Here is a 20,314-nt window from a genome sequence, read left to right on the forward strand (position 1 = left end):
CAAATCCGGAAGTCCCACCCCGCGTCAGGCACCTGACTTCCTGTTTGCGGCGCGAGGGCCGCGGCAGTGACTTCTCGGGGGCCAGAGAGGGGTAGGCACCCTCGAGGTAAAAAATAAACGTAGAAGCAGGGTGGGCACCCGCTAAGGAGCACAAACGGGGTGGGCACCCGTAAATAAGGATTAAAAAAAATGAAGATGCCGGGTGGGCACCTGCGCACTGGGCACAATGCAGGGTAGGCTCCTGCCAATTAAAATGTCGAAATGAGTGGGCAAAATGGCGAAGAAGCGCCCCAGGCTCTAAAGGGTACTGGCACCCAGCCCTAAAGTAAAAGACTGCAAAAAACAACAAGTGATGGACTGAATGTGGATCAATGTCACACACTCCCCCAGTCAAAAGATCTGGGCCCAAATCCATCGTTTTTTTGCACTCCACACCACCCTGGGTCAGATAATGGCTTTATGCAAATCAGCTCTGACCCTGTTGCCCCATGGGAACAGTCCAGTCCGAACTACAACAGCCATATCTTTCCCAGACCGGAATCAAGCATCCGAGGACCGGACCGGTTTCGAGGTAACACCTCTCTTCAGCCCGGCTAGCTTGACTCCAAGTGGTGTGGAGTGCCTGGGACCCACGTCTGGGCATCCCCAGCGCACTTAGGGCGGCAATTGCAAAAAACAACAAGTGATGGACTGAATGTGGATCAATGTCACACACTCCCCCAGTCAAAAGATCTGGGCCCAAATCCATCGTTTTTTTGCACTCCACACCACCCTGGGTCAGATAATGGCTTTATGCAAATCAGCTCTGACCCTGTTGCCCCATGGGAACAGTCCAGTCCGAACTACAACAGCCATATCTTTCCCAGACCGGAATCAAGCATCCGAGGACCGGACCGGTTTCGAGGTAACACCTCTCTTCAGCCCGGCTAGCTTGACTCCAAGTGGTGTGGAGTGCCTGGGACCCACGTCTGGGCATCCCCAGCGCACTTAGGGCGGCAATTGCAAAAAACAACAAGTGATGGACTGAATGTGGATCAATGTCACACACTCCCCCAGTCAAAAGATCTGGGCCCAAATCCATCGTTTTTTTGCACTCCACACCACCCTGGGTCAGATAATGGCTTTATGCAAATCAGCTCTGACCCTGTTGCCCCATGGGAACAGTCCAGTCCGAACTACAACAGCCATATCTTTCCCAGACCGGAATCAAGCATCCGAGGACCGGACCGGTTTCGAGGTAACACCTCTCTTCAGCCCGGCTAGCTTGACTCCAAGTGGTGTGGAGTGCCTAAAGTAAAAGACAGCGCAAAAGTCCTGGGGGCAAGGAAAATACAGCCAAAGGTCCCAGAAGTCTTTCCAGGCATAAAGGGCAGGCAGAAGGGTCCCAAAGAAATCCTCCAGCATCCAGGGGCTGGGCAGGGCCCAGGGAGGCAAGCCGTCCCCTGGGCCCCAGCAGCAGCACGCCCCTGGTAGATTCTCGTCAGGAAAAACAAGAACATTTAACATGAGGTCTAAGCCTCTTTTTATACACCAAATCCCTTTGTCTCTAGGGTGCAGGGTGGGGGAAAACCAGACGCAGCTGGTTCTGGAGCACTTTGTTTTGCTCAGCCACTCTCCCTATTCACAGGACAGGCTAGGGTCATCAGTCGCACCACAGGGGGAGGAGCCAGCATCGTGGAGGGAAAGCCCAGCCCTATTCAGGTCCCAAGTGCCGACCCTCTCTGCCATCAACATGCAGATCTCCCCATTCACCACCGGGGCAGACCCATTCTGACTCCTGGAGCCAGGCACACCAGCCAGCTCCAGCCAATCACAAGCCAGACAGTCAATTCACATTTACTGCACAGGCAGGCCAACTTCTAGAAGTGGCACTTCCACACTAGACACATTAAAGCCGCACACATCATCGCATATACCAAACTCGACCCTGCACTCCCCACACATCAGTAACTACCAAGGACACACATATCCCCCATGCATTCCTATGGGAGGGCAGGCCAATCACACACGTACTCAGAGCGCACGCACTTTACACTGCGCCACAGTGCTAAAGTGCGCAAAGACCAGAAATCATTATACTAATGTAACATTAAAAAGGCAAAAAGTTCAGGGGTGAACCTGCCAGAAGGGCCAAGTCCAACAGTCACTAATTACTAGAGAACTTGCTGCATGTGCTCAACAGCAGCAGAAGCCTCTGGGTGGGCAACATGCAACACACAGGTAGTGGAGGAATGCAACACTGGGACAAAGACACTTGCAAACTGACCGGCACAACATCACTGAAGAATGCTGATATTTACATACTTTTCACAATCAAGGCCAACCATTTGTTGCAGATACATATAAGGACCAAAGAGAAAGGTAACACTGGGACAAGAAGATCCGCTGAACAAAGATGCAATGGGACAAGGAGAAGCACTGGAATTCAGATAGATGGATACCTACTGCGGGGAGGCATGGACAATGGGGCTCATGCATGCACTGGGAATCGGACTACAGAGGGAGAGGGGAAACATGTACACAATGAAGAGGAAAATGGGAACATGGACAAGGACACTGACACAGGAAGAAATAAACAGAGCATAAATATAATTAACACACCCTGAGACTGACGCACCACCTGGGACTTTGAGACTCAGTCTTATACAGGCACAGAATCTCTAACAACCACAATCTAACGGAAAAAGGACTACATTCACTCAAACTTGGCGAAAGAGCACAAGCTGTAACTGAAGGCAATGCACCAGTCGTCAAATGAGCGGTTTCTTAATTTATAGAGAAATTAGTATGAGTTCAACTCCGACCTTCTCAAAACAGGAAATAAATAGGAAATAGCAACAGCTAGCCCAATTGATTTGGTGGCAAACACTGTAGCAGAATCGCATAAGGTAAGTAAACACTATTACACCAAAGGAAAAGAAACAGGACCACAAGCGCGCCAAAACCAAATCACAGAAGACAAGTACACAATGACAGTTAACATTATTAATTGAGGGCAACACCAATCCACCTTGCTGACTAGAACAGTGAAACTCACTGGGACACGGAGACGCTAAAAAAAGGCAAACTGTGGCAGGGAAATAGAAGTAGGACAGATCGGTAGAGATAGGTCATTTAACACTGAACCAGATAATGTGACTAGTGGGACACAAATAGGAAATTAAATGGACATAGTTCTCAGCATGCACACTAGGGGAGAAGAGGAGACATTTTTTTTTTTTTTACTAATTGTATTTGTTTCGATCATGGTACGTAGTTTAAATTACTGTATCAGTTGACATAATTTACATATTTAAGACATGTCAAAGACAATATTTTGATAAGGAGTAGATGGTTCGACATATTATAGCAAGAACAGTAATAAACGTCAGATTACAGCAGTGAAATTCGCACAACATCTGCTAATGTCAGTGAGTTATCATTCTCTTTGATGATTATGCTTCCTCAGTACCCCTGCATAGCTGGGATAGCAGAAATTGTGTTTATTCACTCCCTCCCTTTCCTGATAATGCTAGCACATTTTTACCACTGAAGAGAAAGAATCAGAGCCTGTGAAAGAGATCAATGGAAGACCGGTGAGGGGGGGGGGGGGGGGGTATAATAGGAGTTACCATTTTATAGACGCACGATGCTCGTTATCTATGTCTTAATGGCACCCAGGAAAGCCTGTAGCTCGTGCAACAGATCATCCCATGAGGCTGCTATGGTGACCCTGTGCAACACCCGGACTACTTCTCAACTCAGTGCCACTGCTTCAGCTTTTCCCCACTTGAGTGTCGCTGCACACCAGTGTTGCAAGTTCTGGAGTGTATTTGCCTTCCAATTCATCACTATGGACCGCCGGGCAATGAGTAGGACCAAGTGAAGGAATGATTAGTTGCAGTTTGTGCCTTTCTCCATTTAAATGCACCCTGTAAACACCCCATCCTTGGTGAGAAACCCTTGACGGCCCGTCACTTCTGTTGGCGCCGCTGCAACATCCTTCCAGAGGGCCTTAGCCACCGGGCAGCTCCAAAACATGTGCACCATGTTGCCATTCAGTGCTCGGCACTTAGGGCAAAGCGGAGAAGAACTGTTTCGCTGTTTTGAGTTCTGGACTATGCTGTCTGCACAATTGCGAACCGGGCGTGGTAGTTATTAACTCCCTGTTCGAGGTTGGTGGCAGTAGCAGGGTTGGGGGTATTAAGGGTATTCGCCCATCTGGTCTCTGAGATTTTGCCCCACATCCGGTGGGGGGAGTTGATCATCTTGGGGGTGGCAGTGAGGAGGATGGAGATGCGGAAGTGGACGATGGAGAGAACGGTCTATGTGAGTTCTGTGATATGGCTGTATTTGATGCAGTTGCTGGAGGGTACAATTGAGTCCAGTATTTGCCATGTGGTGTGTAAAGGGTCGTGGACGATCTGGATTACACCATATATATTGAAATTTAGCATTCTGGGACACTTTTCTTAAGTAATGCAGTACTTTTCCCATTATTTGGGTGTTCGGTCTGAGCCTATATCTCTTTCACAGCATTGGTGTGTCACCTGTAGTGGGTCTAGTTTGATGTGTTTTAGTGCCTTTGTGAACCAGGTAATGAGCCCATGTCCACTGCACATAACATGGAGGGTATGTCCAAGCAGGTGTTGCTCCAATTGTGTGTCTGTAATGTCCAATAGCTTCCCCAATTCAGCCATCAATCTGCCCTGTGTAGGAAGCGTGCTGCCGGTCATCCAACGTACACACCCCACCCTCGGCCCAAGTAGCCACACCATCCCATCCAATTAGTGCATAGAATGGTTTAATATTACTTTATCTGACTGCTAGGGAGAACGGAGTGAACAACAGCATGAGTCGTAATCCCATACGGTAGCTTTCATTTGCTATTTGCAGTAAATTATTAGACTCTCTGGAGAATTTTACCTGTGGGAGCAGCATTCCACCAAGCACTGCTTGTGCCCGCGATACAGTCAGCCGAACCATTTCTTTGGTCAGAAATCCTGCCAGCCCTCTCACACGGCATTGCAACTGTGCTGCTAAATAGTGCTTAAAGTTGGGTGTCCTCAAACCCCCTCCCCCCAGCCTCCTCATCTACAGGCCGTTGTAATTTTCTTAGTGGCACTCATCTCCTACCCCAAATGAAGGTTCCCAGTATGAGCATATTCCATGGCCCACCAAAAGGCGTACTGTCGAATAGGCATTGGAAGGTTACGAAAGAAATACAGGAGGCGGGGGAGCATCCACATTTTAGATAACGATATTCATCTTTAACTGCGAGAGTAGGGTGATCCAAAATGCCGTCTGAGGGGGAAGAGAGGATATGGCATTAGTAAGGTTCCACTCAAGGAGATCTTGCATGTCATGGTACATAAGGATCCCCAGATAACGAAACATGCGAGGCTCCAATTTTAATAAGTAGGTGTCTACTATTAGTTGTTTTGGGGGACAGTCTGCATAGATGGGGAAGACACATGACTTAGTTCAATTAACCCCTATCCCTGAGGCCGTTTAGAACTCCACAAGGGTCTCTGCAATCCCAGTGATCCCACCCCGATGCCACGATATAGATGAGTAAATCATCTGCATATAGTGAAACTATATGTATTTCTTCATTCAGAAGCATTCCCCAGGCCTCGCTTCGTTGTCTGAGCAGCTGGGCTAATGGCTCCATTGCAAGAGCAAATAAAAGTGGTTAGAGTAGGCGTCCTGGGCAGGTCCCGCTACTCACCTTAAACAGGTGTGAAATAAGCTTGCTAATGTTTACACAGCAATGGGTTCTGTGTGGAAGAGCCGGATGAGTCTTCGGAGTCGACCAGTGATAACCATTACACTTAGTGGACTTGAGTTACCTCTTTTCTGTCCTATGTCAAATGCCTTTTCTAAATCTAAGACTAGACAGGCTGCATACAGTCACCAGACTGGGGCCAGCTCCATTACTCTGTGCAGGCGTCGGACATTTAGGGTGGTAGATCTTCTAGGAATAAAATAATTTTGATCTGGATGTACCAGATGCGGGATGTGTTCCTAAAGGCGGACCGCTATAATGTTACTGAGTATTTTATAATCTGTTCCCAACATGGATAAAGGACGATAAGAAGTTACTTTCTTTGGCTCGGGCAATGGCACCAGTAATGATTCACAAAGTGGCTGTGGAAGGCAGCCCTTCGTAAGGGCAGCCTGCTACAGCTCCAAATGTTTTAGGGCTACAATTTACTCATAGGCTTTCAACAGGTAATCAGTCAAGGCCAGGGGTCTTCTGCATGGCTGCATCACGGATTGCCCCTCGGATTTCCTGAAGCATGATAGGGGTATTTATTGTCTCTCTATCCAGGATGGGCAACCATATATTGTGTAGTAACTCGCTAATATCCACCTGCCGATTAGAGGGGGGGAAGGTCATACATTGCTTTATAGTGCATAATGAAAGCAGAGTGTATGTCTGCTTGGGCAGTGAGTGTATGAGTCGGGGAATGCCCAGATCATAGTGATGTCAACTGCGGGTCTTGCTCTGCGCAAGAGCCACGCTAGCAAGCGGCCCTTCTGGTCTTCTTCAGCATGCATTTTGGCCTGATGGGCTTTAAAGTCCAGGCAGCACAACTATGCTATTTGGCTAGAATGATGCTTGAGAGCCAGAGTCATGGTTTGCTGTCCTGTAGGGTTTGAGCAGGCCGCCACTTCAAGTTGCCCCACTGACACCTTGGTCTGTACAAGGTCTCTATGCACAGCTGCTCAGCCCCACCATCACCAGAATGCATTGGTCCCCAGTTACCACTTTGAGCACCTCCCATTGAATTTGCCTGGAATTGGTCAAACCCCAGTTTTCCTCGAAGTAATGTGTTATTATCTCCCTCATCTCTTCTCTAAAGACCTGGTCTTGTAACAATCTGCTGTAGTCGCCATTTGGGGATTGTGGGTCGCTGAGTCCCTCATCCGAGATGTATCTGTAGTGGGTTATAGTCCAAGAATGTTTTTCCGAGGTACTCAGCACCTGTAACCCACGTTTGGAGAGTGGAGAGAGAGTGGAGTTCAACCGCACATGCAGTTCATGTGGGGCTGAATAATAGGAGTAGTCCCTAATCCCGGGGTTCAGGACCCTCCAGCTATTGTGCAGGGGCCAATGAGTAAGCCATTGCATGAAGCAAGTGGCGCTGTCATCACCGGTGAGGTTGGTGGTGTAGGATGGGATTGGTCCATCTGCGAATATAGGACACAATTAGAATCTCCCCCCAGAATCCACGTTACATGAGACCAACCCTCATGAAATAGAGCGACGTGCTAAAAACGCCGACTGCCTTGTATTTGGTGCATAGATATGGATGCAGAACTACTTTTGGGATAGCTGTGAATGGGTCCTACTTAGTATCAGGGTTTGAGGACAGGCAATCACTGCTTCAATAGTACCACCTCCATTCAGCAGTATCTCCACATTACGAACTAGATCCATGAACTCCAAAGCATCAGCAAATTCCAGAGGCTGTGAACGACCCAGTCAAAAGTGGGGCTAAATAGTGCGCTCAAGCAGACAGTGAACACGGACAAGCACACCACAATCCACTCACATCCAAAAGGAGAAACACAGTTTGGTAGAAAATTGCAACACTCAGCCCCTTATGGAAAAATCCCTGCGAGAACAGCAAACCTGCAGATAGGAGTGAGGGGGAAAATGGAAATGAGAAAACAGCTTATTTAAAACAGTAGGGAATAGAAGGAACGACTAAGACGATAAATCTATTTGTATGTATATAGCGCTGATGTAGCTAAAAGCAGCACAGTACTGTACAAGGTGAAGGAGGGCAGCTTTCAATATTCAGGAGTGTTGGGTGGTAAATGTGAATGATATTGAGATGGAATATTCTTTGAAGAGTCGAGACTTTAGTTCCTTTGTGAATTGGAGGTTGTTTTGGGAGGTCCTTTTGTTGACCGGTATGTTAAAATACTGAGCACCTAGACCGAAGCCATGTTTTCCGTTTAAAAAAAAATCTTTTTTAGAGGTGTTTGCCTCCAATCTGGTGATGTCTTGGCTCCAAGTGAGGCTTAAGAGAAGGATATCCTTTCAGCAAAGTAGGCTGGCGCACCTGTTCTGGTGGCTTTCTAAGAGAAACAGCTATAGCTAAAGCGAATGCATGCATCGAGACCAAGATTAAGAAGATGACAGTGTTTGTGGTTGAAAGTCACAAGACTTACCTAACCATTCCAGCACTGCATAGAGGGACATCTTTCTGACCAGGCTTAACAAATACCAAACCTGCACACTACATGCAAAGCACCACATACAAGAAATGTATAACTTTATAATTCATCTCGAGGGATGGGAGGGCGTGAGGCATAACTTTCAGTTTTTTATCTCCTTGCAAGCACCCGTCTTCGCTCTCAACAGGTTCAGAGGTCATTAAGTGACGAGATCTAAATTGTCCTATGCTGCTGTTAATGTGGAGCAAAGCTAGTAGGAGATTAGGTATTTTTTTGCAGTTTGACCAATGTTGTAAATCTGTGTTCAAAATAAAACAAATGCCAATACAAATGTATACATACAGATCTTACCACTGGGTGATTAACCAGCATAAGTAGCACATTCCTCATACCCTCACACATATAAAAGAAGCCCTTCAACACCACAGAAAGTTGAAAACCATTGGATGATAACAAGGTGATAATGTCTGATAACCCCCTGATAGTGACCTAGTCCAGTTTCTCACAAACAAAAGACTCTTTCCATATTCTGAGAAGTGTAAAGTAGACTGAATATGATATACTGTTGGTTCATAAAGTCTTTAAACAAATTATTTAAAATGCTCCAGACAACCTGAAAGATGTGGAGTGTGATTGAGCTCTTTCGTTCCCAACCAGGTCCCATATTCGCATCTATGCTTAAAGGGGCATTGCAAAGGCCTTGAAAAATCAAACATTACCAGAGGGGGGAGGGGGGGGGGGGGGCACGGGCAGGCAAAATGTCTGTGTGGAAGTAATCCATGGAGGCTCCGCTACCATAGATCGTAGACAACAGGCCTAACATCAATAAAATGCCAACATCGCCATAGAGGACGGCTCTGACAGCACAGAGAATCCGATACTGCATGGAGATTTGATTAGCATTTGATCAAGGCGACGGACGACACCAGATTGAAGTCTGAGCGAGCAGAGACAAAATGGCAGCGCTCTAAGCCTTCCAAATTCAGAACCTAACAAACTGGCAGAATAGCGGGAGGAGCGGCGGAACCGGCACCACATAGAGGAGAGGTGGCTCCGCAGCAACCAGGTGAGTGTGGTGTGACTGGCAGGAGTCCTGACTGGCATGAATGAGCCTGGGGAGAACGTAGGCAGCCCAGCACGGGTACCTGCAGGCGGCGAAGTGAAGGGGGAACCGCATGAAAAGTAAGAGCGCAACCGGTGGCACGGAGGGCAAAACCAACTGCTCCAGACGGGATGAGGACGCCTTGCCTTACCTTAATAGGGCTGCTCATCTCCTGATATCGCGCAGCAAAGGGACTGGGGAGATACTGTGGGGCTATATTGCCTCTCCCACAATAACCTTGAGGACTCCTGAAGAGCATTGAATGGCACTGCAAAATAAAAAGCCACCCTGGTCTCTCTCAGAGGATATTACCCACACCTCCATTCCGGACTCCAACATGACAGAGCCAGCAAGCCTGATCATACGATTACACGAACTGTAGAAAGTACGTGAGGTCCACATATAGAAGAAGGAAGCACGTGACATTGGGCGACCCAAGTACATTCACCAGGTTGGCTGGAGGATATCTGCAAGAACTTCTCCACAGCCCCAATTAAAACAACTTGATTCCCCATGCAGAAACCAAAGTGGGATGGAACGCACGCAGCCATCGGGGAATGAAAATGCGCCACTCCACACCCGATCAGTCACCTGGAAGAATCACACTAATCACGCATTAGCAAATTAGTAGATGAGTGTCTGGGCACAGACGAGGCGCCTAGATGTGTGCGCTGATGGGGCCAGATTAGTAGAGAAGAATCCATGTGTGATTAACGCATCAATGCAGGAAGCTTCCTGAGCCAGCGACGCTTTCTAGTGGACAACACAAAATCTACAGGTACAGCCAACAGAATTCTTCCCCATTACGGTGACTTTGCTTGGCCTACGCTGATGACACAGTCAGCTTTATGTCACCACACAAACTACAGTCAAATAGGGTGTCATGCTACTTTACCAAAGCAAAGACACTCGAGATGACAAGCAGCAGCAACATGGCCCTAACAAAGGATGAACTACTAACCTCCCTTCGAGAATTTATGAGAGAAATCCAGGAGTAACTAAAAATGGACCTGGAATCATCCCTGGATGCATTAAAAGTGGAATTGAGCAGTAAATTGCAAACCCTCAAACAAGACATGGACTCTGAACAAGGGCAATGGATTTAGAAACTAAGACAATGGAGTTGGAGCAGAGTACCAAACACAGGGAGGACCTTGTACAGTCTATTCGCGGCCAGTTACAAACTACTCTGCTGAAAAATGAAGACTTAGAAAATAGATCTCGGCACGACATTATTAAAATAAGAGATCTGGAGGAAGGGGTACATCTCAAAGCTTTCATGATAGGACTGTTTTCAGAGATTCTTGGAGAATCGCATTTTAAAATTAAGTTGGAGAGAGGGCATAGAGTGGGGGAGGCCAATGACGGGAGACAAGAGACGTTCAAGAGATATACTAGTGAAATTGCATTTGTTCAAAGTCAAAGAAGTGATTCTGCAAGCAGTAAGGAAAAGAGATACAGTGACTTTTCAGGGCTCCACATGCTCCTTATTCAAGGAGATAGTGAAAGCAACGTTGTCATGCCGATAAAGGTGTCGTCACGTGACAGCCAAACTCAAAAAGGATTACATCAAGTACCGGTGGACATTCCCTTTCGGCTTGGCATGTGAATACTTAAATTCCACCATGTATCATACTAGAGAGTGACTTTGACCTTGCTGGATATACCCACCTGAAATGCAACAACCAGGAGTGGTTCGATAGTACTTCAAAAATTGGTCTCATGGGATCCTAAAGGGAGACTCTCTGGCTCTCTAAGAGACGCACGAAGAATCACAAAAGAGATGACACTAGGACAGCGGAAATGTTGTGGAACTGCCCCTAAACCGGGGCCCTACGCTCGTTATGTCAACAAAATCAGTGGCTAGCATAGTGACAACAATCACAGGCTATAACTGCTGTACTGCCTTGTGTACAAGTCCTAAAGATCTAGATAAACTCACAGTCGAGAACTTTCAGCGGAGGCATGAAGCGCATATACAGCTCTCACTTCGGATCAGGAAAAGCCTTACTAAAAACTACAGGAGATATGCAATTGTAGCGGTCTCTGACCGATTTGTCTCATAGTGTATTCTAGTTTAAATTGTTACACAATCTGGGGGCAAGTGATCCAGGTGACTTCTAACTTGGGGACTTTATTTCGTTTTTTTACTGGGGTGCCAAACTGGAGTTCGACTGGGCTCTTAGAGAGGGATAATCAATAGCACTATACACATAATACGTCCTCACAAGGGTATGGGGCTGGGGGGCGGCGTGGATGGAGGACAAGGACGGAGTCGATGGCAGGTGCTGTTGTCGGAGGCTGCCCAAGGGCGAAAACATTTTTTACATGGCTAAAGGACTGATTACCACCTTGTCATGGAATGTTCGGTGACTCAATTCACCACTCAAACGGCACAAGGTTTGGAGGTATCCGTTAGATCACCATTTTGACATAGTGGCCATACAAGAGACACTTCTCAAAAGATCGGAAGACCAAAGGATTAAACATAAGTTATACCCTTTACATTTATAGGTCTTCAGCATCAACAAAAAATAACGGAGTGGCCTTACTGTTTCATTCTGCCTTAAAATTTTAGCCAGAGGGATATTAGTCGCATAAGGAGGGTCGATGGGTAATGGTCAAGGGCAGTCTTAGAGGGATACTCTGCACATTTGTCTCAACCTATGCACCTAAAAATAAGGTGACTTCTCTCCACTCACTCCTGACAGTACTAGGAGGCTTTGCAGAAGGGGAAATAATGATGGGAGATTAAAACTTGACATGGCATTCGGGTAGATACTACTCACCCACATAGGTCTTCTACAGGTAGTTTCATGAAAGTGTTAAAAAAAGCAGTACAGGACCTAGGACTACTGGATGCAAGGAGATCCCTTGATCCTAACACTAAAGACTACACTTTCTTATTCACACACCCATCGTACATATTCACTGTTAGACTACACCTTCCTTAGCAAGTCTTGTATTGCTGATCTTAGATCCGTTAACTACAATTCATTATAATATGTCATATCCACCAGCCCTAAAGCCTGGCCTGTTCGAGGGGGGTCGCCTCACCCTGGCCAGCTTATATCACAATTGGGATGTACCAAGCGTAACTTTCACCACCCCAATTCCGAACACTTTCATTACTTACAAGTTAAACATTGGGCATTAACCTCTGAGGTTAGAGAGGCGGCGACGAGAAATTTGATATCTATTAAACAATTTGCTAAGAGAGTAGGTACCTCAAGAGGCACCATCACTTAGGTCCTACCTCACCATGCAGCGTGCCCACTGTGCGACAAATCCCCTTTTGGGAACAAGTTCTAGGTAAAGAAATGACAGAGGAGAAATAGAGGAAACTCAGGAACAACATTCCCAAAAGTAAACACTCACTAGGTACGAGAGAAACTCATTACAACATACTTTATGATTGTTATCTCAACCCCACAAAATCAAAGAAGATCTTTCTTGAAACCTCTGATCTATGCTGGGCGGGAGGGGGGGGGGGGTGGGGGGGGGGGGAGGTCGGTTTGGAGAGGTTCGCCAAATCTAGTGGGACTGCCCAATCATTGGACAATTCTGGCCAGAAATATTGGTGCAGATGAGGGATGCTCAGGGGTACCAAACTCAGAAAACTCACGAATGTGTATTTCTGGGTATTCAAGATGAGTCTTTGAAATGCCAAACTAAAAGCGATAGGGCCATAACGTGGCATGCAAAAAGAAAGAAGCTCCAACATTGACACAATGGCATGCGCGCTTATGTCAATGGCATATCTTTGGAGACTATTTTAAAAGTTTTGAATATGCCTGGGGGCCTCTGCGGACATACCTTTCACGGGGTCTCCCTTTCACCACATGCTCCGTGAGGATTAGGGCCCTATATCTGTTTCAAATCTAACAGCCTTCCCCTTGCTAGCAAGACCTTCTAGAAGATGATCCTCTCTAGTCTAGAGCATACAAAAAGATTATATATACACAGGGCACCATGTTTTTTTTTTTTTGCAGACTTTTATATAGCGCGAACTAGAACCGAACCGAATCAGTTATCAGAGCGCTTTACATAGCACCAGTTACGTTACATGAGGACACTGTCAGTTACATACGTTGCATGGTTCAATGTCAGTTTACCCGATTTCACTTTTTTTTCCTTTCTAATTCTAAGGAATGGGCAGGGGGTGAGAAATGGTTTAATTTTGGGATAAATACGTTCTGTTCTACTTTTTGGAGGGAAATGTCCTGATAACGATATATTGCAAAAAGTTATAAATGGCCTTCTTGATTTGTATGGAACTGTACTGTACAATGGCATAACACTGTAAAACGAAAGGTTATTGCATTGAGAGACATATCCGGGTTTGTTGTTTCACCCTTGTAAAACACCAATAAAAAGACATTTGAGAAAGTGTTACCAGACCTCCAGGTCTAGGGACTTAAATAATCTACTCGACCTAACTGTAATGCTCTTGACCCATACACTGGTTTCAAATTATGTGGTCCTGAGCGGCCATTTTCTTCATTATCACATGAGAGCACCTTCAAATACGTGAGTACAGCATTCCCGCTGTACAAAAACTCTTATTTGATTTAACAGACTAAACTTTTTCTCCATATGTAATACAACTCTAACCACATATAGGATACACAAGACCTCTGCCTTGCCTCTCAGTTCATTAAAGCATTGTCACCGGGGAGTTTCATGAATGTTTCTCAAATCATGTTTAAAAAAGATCACTTTCAATGAATATATAAGTAAAGCATGAAGTGGTAGCACACTAATTTGCAATCGGCACATTTTCCATTGACATCGTCATAAGATTTCCACTGACCTGCGGCTTTACTGATCAAACTATACAGTGTACAAACAACGTTGGGAAATAGGGTTTCTGCAAATATTGGTCATTTGCACATCGCAAAGTAAAGTGTTCTGATCCGTTTTGAACCTATTTAAATTTTTGTTTGCATCACAATTCTGAATTACAATAAAATTGCTTACGGAATTCCGGATATGCTTTGAAATATTTGTACGATTTATTCACAGGCTTTTTAAATGTGTTAGAAAAAAAACTGACACCCTGCAGCCTTTTGTTTCAGCAGGATTGTCAGACATCTCACTTGACAAAATCATTTAACAGTAGTAAGAGAAAGAAAAGTAAACAATTTTCCAGGATAAGATAAGCAGCAATCAGTAAAAAGGCAATCTGACATTTGACTTCTGGCCTTGTACAGACAGCAAATGTGTCAAGATAAAAACAAGATTTAAAAGGCATATTTCTTAAAGAACCGAACGCCTGTTCCTTTCCAGCTCATGTTCACTCACTAGAACTGACCAGTAGGTCATAAAAATAGCTCTACCTGACAAAATCTGACATGCCATAGCGAGTGGACCAGTATATTTTTCGAGGCCTCTGACTGTTGCCTTTGGTTTTTTTTTCGTTTTTTGAATACATTTTGCAACCACACATTAGCACCATCATTTGCTTACCATTATTTCCTACAAAAGCCCAGGTAATTGCCTCTGAAATTCCTGACGAAGGTGAAAGTGCTGTCTGCTGTGTGGTACTGTATTGTAGTTTCCCTATAAGAGGCAACAACACACCCTGAAGAAGGGGGGGGGGGGGCACATCACCAATTTCAACCTTTGTACTTTTTTAAGTAGGGGGTGGCGTTTAAGTTTGAAAATCCTCAAATTCTCAAACTAGACTCCGATAAATAAAGACAGCTGGAGCAGGTCCTTGGTTCACTTACTTATAATGAATGGAGATGTACCTGCATCTTTAACCCGACACATATTCAAACTAGATCACACTTTACAACTGTAAACTTACTAGGATTTTTAAATTAAGGAAAACTGAACTATTATGTACAGCATTGAACACAATGGCTAGGTTAATTGGTAACAGTGCCATCGCTCAGGCAGTAACACAACTACCGATGTCCTGTTCAGGACAAACAAATCCACTCATACTGGAAAAATAACCTGCCTATTCTCCAAAGTATCATGCCAACATAAACGACGAAACGCTATATTTAAAAATTAACTTTTTTTAATAAAAACACTTTAACTCAAGTATGTGCAAATGGCAACCAAAGGTTGATTATGCACACTTGCACACTGTCGGTTACCTTCTCCATGAATGTGATGAGTGACTCGTAGTTATTCCTCCACTCCTGGGGAAGCTCTGAGGCTGGAGGGAACTTGCAGCATGATAGTTCAAATGTCACTTCGAAGCAGTTGCCCCACAAGTAGTTGTAGTCTTGCATTCCACCTATCGGGCAGAAAACGGGATAGCTTGTGAAACCACGGTCAGCTATATGATCCACTCATTTAATAACTATAGAAGAAAACTCCAGAAGGGCATGGATGGAGAGTAGGTGTGAAAAATGTGGGACAAAATGAAAGAAAATCTCATTATATATACTAGATATAAACCTGTTGATCCTCTTACTCAAACTGGCACAGCAGATTGTGCAACCCACATTTTATACAAAAATGACTTGGTATTGCCACAAAGTTTTAACAGAAAATTATTCCAGAAAAAAAAGATATATATATCCACTCGAGAGACGTGATTGACCAGAGGCTGACAGGCCATTTCATATCCCATACCAAGGGGAATCTGATCATTAATAAACCGCATTTACAGGGATGAAAAAAACATTTGGATTAAATTAAGATTAGGCAAACGCCAAACAACAATTTGAGATTAACAATTGCAGAAATAACTGTATACAATTTGAGGCAAGCATGAGACCAAGACGTTCTTTGAGATAGAATTGGAAGCCCTGAAGAAGCGCAGTGGAGCACGAAACACGTGTTAGCTGTTTTCTGTGGCTCCTTACTGTTTAAAAGACTGTTTGGCTATGTGGATAAGAAACAAATAAAGAAACGAAAGACAATGAACAAGAAGTTTGTCGATTGTTATTTGTGCTGAGGTCTCAGTACTTTGCTTTTACATGATGAGAAAAATACACTAGTGGCGACCACCAAAGTGCAAAACAAAATATATATTATATATATATATATATATATATATATATATATATATATATATATATATATATATATATATATATATATATATATATATATATATATATATATATATATATATATATATATATATATATATATATATATATATATATTCACACCAGTGGCAACGGGGTAACAGCAGCATCTGATGAAGGTAGACATGCCAAAATGCATTATGCAAAACTGTAACCGGTGAATAAAGAGTCTCCCGCATTATATCCCGCTGTGGCCTTGTCGATTGCTTTTAAAAAGTGGTATTTTGGAGATATATATTAACAGCAAAGTGAAATATATCTGCATACGTGCGAGATTTCTTGAATACCATTTTTCAAAAGATTTACAAGTTAAAAAAAATCCAATTAGAAGCAACATTTTCTATATTTTAGGTTTTAAAGAACCACTCAAATAAGCCAATTAAAAGTTTCCTGTATTTGACCGAAAACATCACAGAAATAATAATTTTTGAAAAAAAAATTAACAAAAGGGAACATGTATTGTTTAATACAGTGCTAGGTGGACACTGTACCTTTAAGAAATTAAAAAGCAGGCGGCCTCCCTATCATTCAGCACAGGGTTAGTAAGGCAGTTCGTTTTACTAGCTTACCTTTGAAGTATGCCAGTACAATGCTACCTTTTTAAGAATTAAAACAAAGCCTTCTTTTTTGTTTTGCTTCAGTATATGTTTTCTAGCTTCTTATACATTTTCCTGAAGTATGTACCTACTTTAATTGTTTTTTTATTTTATGGGGTGTTTCTCTTCACGTCTGTCACTCTGATCAATGCCTTTTGTTTGGAGAATAGTCCTAGAAGGACAAACACTATGTTAAAGCGTGGTAATCAGAAAGGCATAGGACATACATAAAGTACATAATATGCTTAGAGATACCACGTAGTCCCCTCCGAGACCAAGAGGGAGGTTGCCTTACGGTGTAGTAGGGGGAAATAAATTGTTGAGCCTCACACCCTCTGCTTCTGCCCCGGATATTACCAAATCCGACACAAACATCTGGGCCACCAAGCCATTCTTCAAGATGCTGCTTTGATATTGATACCAAAGGGGATGAGGGACTGAGCGTTTGAGCAAATCAAACACTCACCCTCAGTCAACAGATCTGGGTTTAATCCATCATCATTCTTTAGCTCACTCCACCACCCCAGTTCAGACATGGTCATATACAAATCAGTGTGAACGTATGCCTCATGGGGGGGGGGCGTGGCTTAAGAGCCGCCGAGAATGGACGCGTGAGCTCCGAGCTCCGGCCAAGATCACGGCTATTATCCTGTTAAGTGGACTCCCCCGGCGTGGATCGCAACCCCGCGGGGCACCCTGAACCTGAAAGGCACCCGAACGACTTTGGGGAACAAGCAACGGCCTTGGCGGCGGCGAACAGGGGAGAGAGACGAGACTCCGCCTTGAGGGGCTGGCCATGTTGTGTGCGGCCTGGAGCGGCCCTCTGATCCCCGGCCTTGCGTAGCGGGGAGGCCGACCACACCGGAGCAGAAGACGTGCCCGGCCAGCGCCGAGGGTGGACACATAGCAGCCTAACCTGTAAAGCGATCCTCTGGTGGTAGAGGGTGCAGCGGCCGGCGGGAGGACCTGATAGCTGGTACTGCGATCGGGGGAGGACCCGCTCCCCCTGGGCTGTGGAGGTGACTTGCTCGGCAGAGGCGAGGGGCGGCCCGGCGACGCATTGGCCCAGCACGAACCTCGGTGCTACACGCAATTGGCGGTAGCGATGGCCCGGACTGAACAGGCAGACAGCAGGAGCATGCACGGTGAGGAGCGCGACGAAGGGAGGGAAGCACCAGGCAGGTTGGCGGCCATACCGGCGGCGAGAGGTCGGTACCCTCGAGGTGCGGGCCTAGATCTGAAGAGGGCGCTCTACACGGGGCTCACCGTGGAGGAGCAGGCGATCCCGGCCCTTGAGAGAGGCCAACTACTGAGGTTCACTGGTGAAAAGCAAGGGTTCACCGGGACCCACCGGAGCGCCGATGGCGATGGCAGGGAAGAGTGCATAGGGTAGAGCCCCGCATAACAGACTACTGCACACTGCCTTCTCTTGCCCAGCGAGGAGGGGGAATCTGGATTACGGCGGACTTGCCCTGGAGTGGAGGCCCTGGCTGAGTGTGGCCGTGACATAGCAGGCCTGGAGGTTGACGAACTGAGTCGGCGGGAGAACCGTGGTGGAAAGCAGAACTGAAATTGCAGCGGCAGGCGCATGTGGCGCCCTGGTTATGGCTTCCCCGGTCGAGTAACGGGGCCGACCCCTGGAGACCTGGCCGGTATTAAGATACCATCACTCCTGCACGGTCTGGAGGTGGGCTCAGGGGGCCCTGCGGTTGGAGGTCGTACCACGCCCGGGTCCGGACCGCGGTGAGGGTAGACACTGGCCACGCGAGGAGCTTCACCGCCAGCCTGGAGGCGCCAGTGGGGGCTCGGCGGTCATTGCAGCGGGGGCAGCAAGGGCGCCTCGGACAAGTACCTGAAGGGGGTGTTCAACCTCGAGGAGCGAGTGCGCGGTGACGACGCGCCTGCTCCACCCTACTGGTGATCCTGGGCCGCGGCAGCTGGAAAGCTGAGAGATGGGGAAATCACGCAAGGTGCCAGGGACAGTACAAACGGAACAGGGAGAGGACTTACCTGACACCCAGGAGCAGGGCGCCACCGGAAACCCGGCTATTGGGCTGCAACAACAACAGATGGCCCAGATACTTAAAGCTATCTCGGACACTAGGGAATCTCTACATCATGATATATCGCTGGTGTCAACGAGCCTGGGCTTGCTAAGGGTGGACCACGATAAATCAACGGACCGCATGAAGGGCGCGGAGCTGGTATTAGAAAAGCTTGAGCCGGCACAGCCGACAACGGATGCAGCAGTGGACGACCTTCAGCGCAGGGTGCAACAACTGGAGAAGAGGGAAGGATGCGGAGGGACGCAATAGGTGTAACATACGGGTGGTGGGCCTACCCGAGAAACTTGAGGGGGACGACATGATCTACCTGGAAACTTGGCTGCGTGATGTAGTTGCCCCGGAGGGGTTGACGCACTTTTATACTTTAGAGAGAGCGCATCGAGTTCCGGCGTGACCGCCGGCGCCGGGCCGCCCACCCCAACCGGTGGTGGCACGATTGCTGCATTTTAGGGACCGCGGCCTCATCCTGCGGCAGGCCCGGACGTCTGGACCATACAAGGTAGATAATGCCTCCGTTTCTCTCTATCCGGACTACTCTCAGGAGGTGCAACGGAATCGCTTTTCATTCCTGGCAGTCAAAAGGGTCCTTCGCGAGGAGGGGGTGCAGTACTCCCTTTTGTTCCCGGCTCGACTGAAGGTGATGGTGGACGGGGTGGCAACCTTCTGTGACATAGATATAGCAAAACTCTATTCGGCTTGTCTCCGTGGGCACAAGTATATGCTGGCACTCCAGCAATTAATTCAATACAAAATCGTTCGTTTTTCAAAAAGATTTTTGGTTTTTATTTTCAATTCAAATAATGTTCTTTGATGTTAATGCACATCGTTGTAATGATTTTCCATGATCACATCACAAAAAATTTTTCATATTCATTTCATTGAGTAACCTCCCAATGCATTTCGGCGCGATAGCGCCTTTATCAAGGGATCTGTAAATCAGAAATACATTTCATTAGTACTACCTTCTAATAAGCCACCCACAGTGTTTTTCTAAAAAAACAATCCTTCAAATGTAACTATTAACGTGTAATACATTTGCCCCATAAATGCTTTTCAATACAAATAGGCTAACGAATAATTCGTAACTATTGCATTTTAAATTGTTCAAAAAAACAAAATCAGAAATCACCTATGCGCCGGTTCGTGACGCGTTATTGACCTCACAATCCTAAAGACAATTGCTCTGTTAGTCTCACAGCTAAGGAGGTGGGTTTCGTGTGGTGATTATATTAGAACTCGCAAGGTCTTAAGAGAATGCGGTATGCTTAGTTGTAAAAATTCCGCCCTCCCGTTTTATGGATGCCCAGATTTAAAATCCCCAGC

The 20,314-nt window shown here is 46.0% G+C and overlaps 1 protein-coding gene across 1 annotated transcript in view; it reads right to left on the reverse strand.

Annotated features, from left to right (window-relative positions):
• CPD (carboxypeptidase D) overlaps nt 1-20,314 on the reverse strand; it is a 626,198-nt gene that overhangs the window by 418,164 nt on the left and 187,720 nt on the right. The window contains exon 3 of the mRNA XM_078680013.1: nt 15,385-15,527. Coding sequence (XP_078536139.1) covers nt 15,385-15,527 — 143 coding nt within the window. The remainder of the gene's footprint in view (nt 1-15,384; nt 15,528-20,314) is intronic.

Source organism: Lissotriton helveticus, chromosome 3_1 (assembly GCF_964261635.1).
Source record: "Lissotriton helveticus chromosome 3_1, aLisHel1.1, whole genome shotgun sequence".
Lineage (NCBI taxonomy): Eukaryota > Metazoa > Chordata > Amphibia > Caudata > Salamandridae > Lissotriton > Lissotriton helveticus.